At 43.2% G+C, this 8,831-nt stretch overlaps 1 protein-coding gene across 1 annotated transcript in view; it reads right to left on the bottom strand.

Annotated features, from left to right (window-relative positions):
• Positions 1-938: 938 nt before the first annotated feature.
• OGFR (opioid growth factor receptor) overlaps positions 939-8,831 on the bottom strand; it is a 9,431-nt gene continuing 1,538 nt past the window's right edge. Inside the window, exons 2-8 of the mRNA XM_009326887.1 lie at positions 8,256-8,300; positions 7,483-7,545; positions 7,082-7,166; positions 6,644-6,722; positions 6,112-6,178; positions 5,627-5,775; positions 939-4,502 (exon numbers count right to left, since the gene is read on the bottom strand). Of these exons, the coding sequence (XP_009325162.1) occupies positions 3,152-4,502; positions 5,627-5,775; positions 6,112-6,178; positions 6,644-6,722; positions 7,082-7,166; positions 7,483-7,545; positions 8,256-8,300 (1,839 nt within the window). The 3' untranslated portion in view covers positions 939-3,151. The remainder of the gene's footprint in view (positions 4,503-5,626; positions 5,776-6,111; positions 6,179-6,643; positions 6,723-7,081; positions 7,167-7,482; positions 7,546-8,255; positions 8,301-8,831) is intronic.

Raw genomic sequence — 8,831 nt, 5'->3', positions numbered from 1 at the left:
TAAGTTCCTACAAGACTTTGTGGAACAGGCACCTGGGGACAGAAAGGGAGCGCGTGTCTGTACGTCTTTGGATGGCTTCAAAGTAAATGGAACGCTTTATTAGACACCGCAAACCCCACAGAGGGAGAGCAGCGCAGTCGCACGAACTGCTTCGCACAGAGCTTGTACTTCGCACTGAGGCCAACTGATGGCGAGAGAGAAGGCAAAGCAGATCCAAATTCCTCGGCCACACGTTGCTCATAGCGAGCCAAGGACGGGAGGGCTGCTGCAAGCGGAGCCTGCTTATGACTAGCAAGGGAAGAGCCCTGGGAGTATTCACCTTCAAGCCCACCACGCAGAACAAGAGGAGGACCGGTCCTCCTCTCCTCCCACGTCCCCAGGCAGAGGGAGCACAGCTGAAGGGACACAGCGACTTACAGAAATCATTACCACAGACCCCCCTGTGCTCGTGTCTTGAAGGAAAAGGCCCACTAGACTAAAGCCCCCATACGCAGGCCGGGCAGCTGCCCTCCTGCCTGCTAGCCCCAAGAGCTGCTCAAAAGCAAAGTCCCTGTTCGCTCCTCAGGGCATCACAACACACACCTGGCTCCGTGCTGCCCTCCTCCCAAGACAGGGCATACTGAAACATTTCAAAACACATCATTAAACAAGAAGCGTGTGTGTGTGTGTGGGTGTCTTTTCCCCACAAACTTTCACTGGCCACGTTTTACAGCGGCGGAGGAAGACTGAGCGTCATCTCCACATGGAACAAGCCGCAGGTTTATCTCATGGTGAGCCCACCAGACCTCTGCGTGGGGACGCCGGACAGCCCCGTGCACCCACTCGTTGGGGGTGCCCAAGCAACAGCAGCTGGCTACAGGGTGCGGTGGTGGTGGGGCAGACACATGGTCATGTCCTGCCCTCAAAGATGGAAAAAAACATAAGTGGAAACTGGTATCCATTAAAGTCATGCTTTAATAGGTGACATTAATTTAACAGACACTGTGATACAGCTCTGAGTGCTGGAAAACACCCTGTGAACTCACTGCAAACACCTACAGCCAAAACTCTAAACCTGATGACAAGGAACGGTTTGGTTTGAGCACTCCAGTCTAGGGCTCACAGTGAAATCCCATTAAACACAAAAACAAACCACACATCACCATAACAATATATGATCTATGCCCCAGCTGAGCTCATTAAATAAGAAAATTACTATAAATCTGTACAAAAGCCATGATGAACAATGTCTTATGAATCTTTTATGAAAGAATTTTCACTCAACATCTTCAAGTATTTATATCGGTAGTTAAGTGTATTCTTATTGGCTATTTAACTCTGTTCATAAGGGGAAAAAAAAAAAGAGAAGTATTTTAAAAACATTAGAGCCTTTTTCCAGCACATGTGTGACCGTGAACATTAGATGTTAAGCTTGCAGACTTTTATTCCCACACACATGTATGTGGCATGCTGGATCAGGACCTCCGATCTGGGAAGGCAAGTCACTGATCAAATTCCTTGAAAGATGAAGCTTCTTAAGAACTGTAGCAGAGAGAGGAAAAACATTAACATTGCACAGGCTACTGCATCTGCTCTCTGGCAAGGCGGGCAAGCCTCCAGTCATTTCCTACACAAAACAAACAGCACCTAAAAACCCCAAAACTAAAACAAACAATCTGAGCAAACAGCAAGTCCAGACCTTCTGGCTGTTGGAAACCGTTTCCTCCGCTTCATGAAACAGGTCCTCTGTTGGAAAGCTCTAGGAGCGAAAGTGCTAAATTGTTTAATGCTCCTTCAGACTTGCTTGAAAACTGTGTAAGTCAGGCAAAAATAGCTAACAGGGAGGTCAGCAACATTAAGGCAGGCAAAGAGCTGGCAAGGTCTGAAAGTAAATTCTTGAGGGCTGTAAATAAATGAACCAGACAAGCGTACCCCCTCCAATTAAAGTTTCAATTAACTGCCCTACAAAGCCCAGCGGTTTCCAGACATGTTGCACTCTAACATGCCCTCACTGTCTGACATGCTGATCATTAATGGTAAAACAATCCTGCCCTAACTAGGAAGTGGGTTAAATCTGACACGTCTAACTTCATGCAATGGGCCTGCAGAGAAGACAGCCCCACAGGCAACTGCAAATTAACGGCAGAGCCTGAAAAGATGCAATGACAAACATTTGTTCTATTTTGGCAATTGAGGAAGGAAGGCCTTTGAACCAGTAGCGGACGTAAGTATCTGTGGAAGACTATCAAGGGTCTGGAAGTGGTGGAGAAACCTGGGGAAGAAGAGCTCTAGACAGCTTTACGCAAAGTCTGATCGTTTTTCTCTTAGAAACCGGTAGACAATTCATATTCTCAATTCTAACAAGCACTCCAAAGCAACTTCTGCGGGGCATAAATGGAGCAAATTAATCAGCACTTTGCACCCTAGAGAACAGTATCTGTACACAAAGGTTAATACTGGTCAGAGATGCGTTTTGACACTGCATTTTATCCCAGCCTCAAGTCAAACCTACTTTCTTTATAGGAGGAGAGGGAACTACACTCTTACATGATTTGAAATGCATATACTCATCTCTTTCAGGCAAATGCCACAAAAATAATGATTTATGCCCTAGGAACCAGACACACAGCATCTTTGTCAGCAATAAATCTCCTGGGAAGGTACAGCCTTTCAAAACAACAAGTAGAAGTTACATGGTAATAGAAAGGCCTGGCAAATTGGGTCATGCTGTCTTACATTAAAAATCATGTATTTAATAAATACTTGACTAGTTCAAACAAGGAAACAGGTTAGTTTTCCTCTTCTCTTTAAGAAGGGACATACCAGAACCAAAGCAAAGTGCAAAAACCCCTGTTAACTCCAAGATAATCCCGAACATCAGATAAAAAACAGGAACAGGACACAGCCTGTCCATGAAGATGACTAAATTAGTTTTCCTCTTTAGGGTAACCAAGGGCTGGATCTCAGTGAAGTTACTACAGATGATTAAAAAAGTCTGGAAGGGTGAAAGTCAGACAGGGGCTACCCTGGCTCAGTCCAAAGGAAGTTTATTCTTCCGTGTACTTCTGCTATCCAAATCACTAAAGCTGGCTCCTAGCAGTTAGGGCAGCCTCATCTCCGCTTGCTCAAATGCTTGCTATGCTGGTCTCACTCTGCTGCTACGTGCTCTTCATCAAGGTTCTGCTGCACGCTCAGAGCTTTCAGGTTCTTGCGTTGCAACCTCAGCACTGTCTTCTTCAGGACAAGTGGATGCCGTGCTCTGCTCAAGACTCTCTGGAACTTGTTTCTTGCCTGTGACTTCTGCTTGCCCTTTTTCACTTGCATTTTCTGCCTTTTTATGCTGTTCTACCCCATCTACCTCACTTTTGCCTCCCAGGAGTGTGCTGGTGCAGTGGTGCTGATCATTCCTTACTGTCACTTGATCTCCACTCAACTCCAAGCCATCACTTATTGGAGAAGTCCAGCCAGTTTTGGGGAGCCTGGAACCAATCGGGGGTCTCAGGGCCCCACCATTTGCATCACCACCACCCTTCTCACTTGTCGTTTCCACAGTTGCACTTTTCTCACTGACATTTTCTTTTTCAGCCTCAGTGTTTGCAACAGATGGATTTAACTTGGCACTAGAGGCAGAGTGCCCCATGTTCAGGTTTATGGCCAGGTTGCATGTTTTGCTTCTTGATGCTCTTTTATCAACTTTCCTCCGTTTTACAGCTGCATCAGTGGTCTCTGGCACTGTTGAGTCTTTGGTGCTTGCATTGTTTTCTTTCAGTGTTTCCTGGTCCTCTTCTGCTTCTGAGAGTGGAACTGAGGCGGGGATTTCTGCATCAATCGCACATTCTCCCAGATTACGGGAAATATTTTCAATATCAGTGGGGCTTTTCAACGGTTCACTCTTTTTAGCGTCTGCCATATTTGCATCCAGTTTTCTCTTCTTGCTTTCCTTTGTGCAATCATTCTCTGCCGTACCCTGCACTTCTTCAGTCTCACTGTTTAAATCCTTCTCCTCCTGCTGGGTAAATGAAGCGTCTTTCTCCTCTTCACCATCCCCTCCCTTCGAAATGCATTCACTTAACTTCTCTTTTACATCTTCATCACTCACTTTAGGCTGCAAGTCTGCAGCATCTCCAGCTTTCTGTTCTATCTCTAGAGACTGTTTCTCATCCTCTTCCACAGAATCATCACACTTTTTACCAGGAGTTTCCTGTTCATCTTCAGTCTTTTGGTGCAGCTGTGACTTGGTAGAGCACGGTCTGTACCTCAAGAGTTTGTCGTGCGGTCCCCATACAAAGCTGCCTCGAGGTCTGAAGTGTTGCCAAGCATAGTGGACTAGTTCTCTTCTCTTCTCTTTGCTTCTGATGGTGAACAGGAAGTAATCCAAGGCACTTCTCTTGACATTTGGTAACGTCTCCTTAACAAGAGTTTCTGTTAGGAAAAACTTTACCAAGTGCACTTGATAGTGTTCATATCCCATCTCCCCCAGGCACTTCAGGATGCGCGTAATCCGCAAATTGTTGTGGCTAAACCTGAAAAAAACAGATAAGCAAAGTTGTTCGGTGCGTCTTACAAGCTTGGAGTTACAACGAACCCCCACAGCACCTGCAAAATGTTTTGTGCATTATTGGCTGTGATCTATTAAAGACTATGTGACAATGCAGGCAGGCTTACTTTTCAAGAACCTACCGCTGCCATCTGCCTTTAGCAGCACCTTCCTAGCCCTTCTTGGACCGCCTGGATTAATCAATCATCTCAACTGCTTGGAAAGGTTCTGGCTTTCTGCATCACCCACCAGTAGATAACAGCCACCATACTGGGTCAGACACACAAGTCCATGCAGGCCAGTATCCTGTCCCTGACAGTGACCCTGCAGGGAAGCCTGTAGAAAAGTATAATAATACAGGCACGTAAGGGGGCTGCCAGAAATTCATGACTTAGGGACTTAAGCTAGACACAGCTTTTTTTTTAATTTTTTTTTTTTTAATTATACTTGACAATCTTCAAGTTGGTTTTTCTTTTGCGAGTATGCCCAGTCCTTTCAGAGCCCTTGCTAATACCATTAGCGGTACTAGAATACGAAGGGTCATTACTATCGCTATGATAAGACCTGCAATAATATAAAAACATTACCACCAATTTGCAGAGCACTTTTCAACCGAGGATTCAAAGCACTTCGCACACGTTAAGGCAGCTTTATAAACAATCAGGGGAGCATATGGAAACACTCCTATGTTGAGTTCAACAGAATACTATAAAGGCAATTTGTCTACCTGTGAAAGTGTTTCAGTGATTCCTGCTTAAGACATGGTTTTAAACACAAGCTCTGCTAGAGCAATATTAATATCTCCAAGTCTCTATTTCATACTTCAGGAGACCAACATGAATGCCTGCTGTTAACAGCTGCACCGGGTACAAAAGAAAACCAATCTCAGCTGGTTTACTTGTTACACTTGTCACTTTAATAAGTGACAGAGCGTGATGACCTACGGTCAGAGGCTGAGCCAAGTTAAAAATACTTTAGCTAGCTAACCGTTTTATCAACAAAAGCCTCCATTCCTCAAGGGCTGAGGATTTTCTTGACTTTGACGTTTTTTTCCTTCTCAAAGAAGTGCCTGGCTGTAGTAAATGGCCAGCAGTATAAACAGAGACTCACCGGTTCAAGTTTTGAAATCGTTCAGCCCAATTCTCTGCTCTCTTAAGTCCTCCAGTTTTCTCATTGATCAGACTGATTCCATAAAATCTCAGCATGAGCTGATAAGCACGTGCAAACCTTTGCATAACTTCCTTGGACCTCTTAAAGGCCTGAAAACAAGATAGACCAATGAATACAAGGTGCAACTCCCTAATTACCTGCACCAGTTTAACTGGCACCTGAATTATAAACAAGGCTTGATTATATCACTAAGCATTTCATTTGCTGGTGTAACTACTGCCAGACACAAGACAGACAAATGTTTAATAATGCTTGAGTGAGCACCGTTCACACTAGGGCCCCAAGCAAGCATGTAAAAAAAAAAAACCCCAAACAAACTAGACTTCACATGTAAGGCACTTAGAGAAAATCCTAACATCCTTCAGATCTCAAAAAAAAACCCAAACAAAAACAAACCTCCCCAAAAAGACAAAAGCTTTCAATACCTGGATTTCTTGACACGTGAGTGGCTTGGCACGCCAGTTCATCCCATGTTCACGTAAAGGGAATAGCCTGAAGGGAAAGAAATTTTCAGCCCAGATGAGCAAAGATGACATCCAACCCAGGGTACCCATTTTGCTAAAACTAAAAAAGATTCCAAAAATTGTGATATCACAGGCATCTCTTGGAGACCTCACATCCTTATGGACATAGAAGTAGTTTACTATATGACAAATAAATCCCTCCCATAAAAGCATTGTCTACGCCAATGATAACAACATACTTTGCTTATCTGGATCTCTCTCATTGCCCTAAGACTCTGTTCTGCAGTATGCTGTAAGACCAAGCATGACTGAGATCTATTGCCACAGCTGCACTTCTTTCCAGAAGAATGTAACTCAATAAAATAAAGTGGACACAGGTTTCACTCAAGAGTAATTCTGGGCCTTTTGGGAAGTTGAATTCAGGAGCACAGACACAACTGACTCTTAAGAGGCACAACTAAAGAGAGGCACTATATTCATGCAGGCAGGTTACCACTGTATGTAAGAATGGTTTTCTTCCAGAACTTCGTAGTTGTCCCACCAAGATTCAAGCAGATCTTCAATAAGCAAACCTGAAAAGAAAAGTCAGGCAAGAAGAAATGACACCAAATGAAAATTAAAGTTAGCCAGTCACCCAAGCTGGCTCATTACCCAGAGCCAGGTGTTCGCATACAGGCATTAGCTTCTCTAACCAGTCACCCATTCTGGTAAGCCAGAAAAAAATTTTAGTTTTCTACCACCAAGCAGAAAATTAAGGAACATACAACAGGAACAAGGACATTTTAAAATGGAAATTCTTGGTGTGGGTTTTTTTTATTTTGGTGGTGGGTTTTGTTTTAGTAATTGTCCCACAATGGATCAAGCTACTCTTTCACCAATTCAACCAGCTGCAGCAGAGTTGCATCAAACAGTCACCACACAAGGTACTCACCCTGGGGCAAAAAACGAATCTCATTTTTATAAAAGCTCAAGTTCCACATCTCTTCTTCCTCCTCACTTTCTGATTCTATCAAATCCTGGAGATGAGAACAAGAAATCAACAAGCAGAAATCTTTTAAAAAGCAGTATTCACTTCAACACTTCTCTTGCTTTCCCTCACGTTTCCTAAACATTTCAAGCTAAATCTTTGAAATGTGTTTTGGTAAGTAACAGCTTGTTTCTGATGCACCCACATGCACATCATCCCTTCCCCCTCACAAATACATCCTTTAAAGGTTCTGAGCCTGTCAACGTAAAGACAAAAGGGTGCCCTCAAATTTATAAAGTGCTCCTAAACTTAGCACACGATAAGCAAGAGCCACAAGAGTATGTGCATCATCATTTAGTCCATACCGGGTAATGATGCCTGTATCTCTGCAAGTCTTTTGCCGCATTCCAGTTGCGCCTGCCTGAGAACTAGAGAAAAGAGACAGATCAGAGATCCAGAATAAAGTTGCCTTCGGGGGGGGGGGGGGGGGGGGGATCCACTGACTGAATGTTCCCCTGCCGACCGCTCTCCTGTGCCCTGCGCTCCCAGCACCCCCAAAACCAGCCAGTTTGTTACTGCAGTCGTTTCTCTGCAGTCCTGAAGACAACTTTAGACTAAGGGAAGTTCACACCATCTCCTTTAACCAAAACATTCCTTTTTCTTTCTAGTCTTATTAATCAAGATCTTCATGTTTTATGCTTACCTTTTATCCCAGTTGGGTTTTCCTACAGAAATGGTCAGAACTAGCTGGAAATCCCTAATAGTAAAATGCCATTTTCTTCCTTAACTCAAAGGTTTTAAAACAAGACAAAGTAAGCCCTGTCTGTCTGTCTCTGAGTCACTATATACCCTAGTCAAGACAGAGATCAGACTTTAAAATTGTAGAATTCAAGATGCAGAAATATCCCTTAAATTCAGGATTCTCACTCCCTGTAGACATTATTGAAATAATGTTTTCTTCATCTTTGCTTTATGCTCAAGAGCAGCCTTGCTGACTTAGCATCATGCTGATCTAGACAGTGGACAATAACAGAGCCACATGGTCACATTAGATACTTATTTTATTGGACTTCTGTTCTAATCATCATCTTCATTATTGCTCATCTCTCCAAGTAACCAAACTTTACATCAAGCCTACCTGAAAACCCCTCTGAGACAGCGGTGACCAATTTGATCTTGGCTCCTACAAATAAAAGGCATTTAGTTGGAAACATTTCTGAAACCAAACTTCACTAATAAAATAAAAAAATATATACGAGATGAGAATACCCACAGCAGTGACTCACATGGTCCTTATTAGTTGCCAAGTGACAAGTTTACCTAGTTACAGCTGAATTCACTTGATTTTATTCGTAATTCAAATTGCTATAGAGAAAAACCTGAGGTGCCACATCCACCTGACAATTAGGTATCAGGTTCTCCTTGCTACACAGATGTGCTAGATTAATTCCAAATGTAGCATTTAGACAGAAATCACAAACAGCAGCTTCACTTCTTCCTCTGAACTTCATGGAAATAAAAGTTGCAAGTATGACTTAATTTAAAATGCATTTTAACTGAATTATATATATATATATTTTTTTTTTTTTACAGTGGATTACTTCAATGATAAGAGATTTTGTTACACTCCACAAGCAACACGGACAGGATTACAGGTCCGACCACTCTCCTCTAGTGACCAACTACAGAAATGACCCCTGAAAGTGTAGTCCTT

Source organism: Pygoscelis adeliae, unplaced genomic scaffold, assembly GCF_000699105.1.
Source record: "Pygoscelis adeliae isolate BGI_AS28 unplaced genomic scaffold, ASM69910v1 Scaffold286, whole genome shotgun sequence".
Lineage (NCBI taxonomy): Eukaryota > Metazoa > Chordata > Aves > Sphenisciformes > Spheniscidae > Pygoscelis > Pygoscelis adeliae.
Note: the sequence above shows the minus strand (reverse complement) of the source record. Positions and strands in the feature narration are given on the sequence as shown.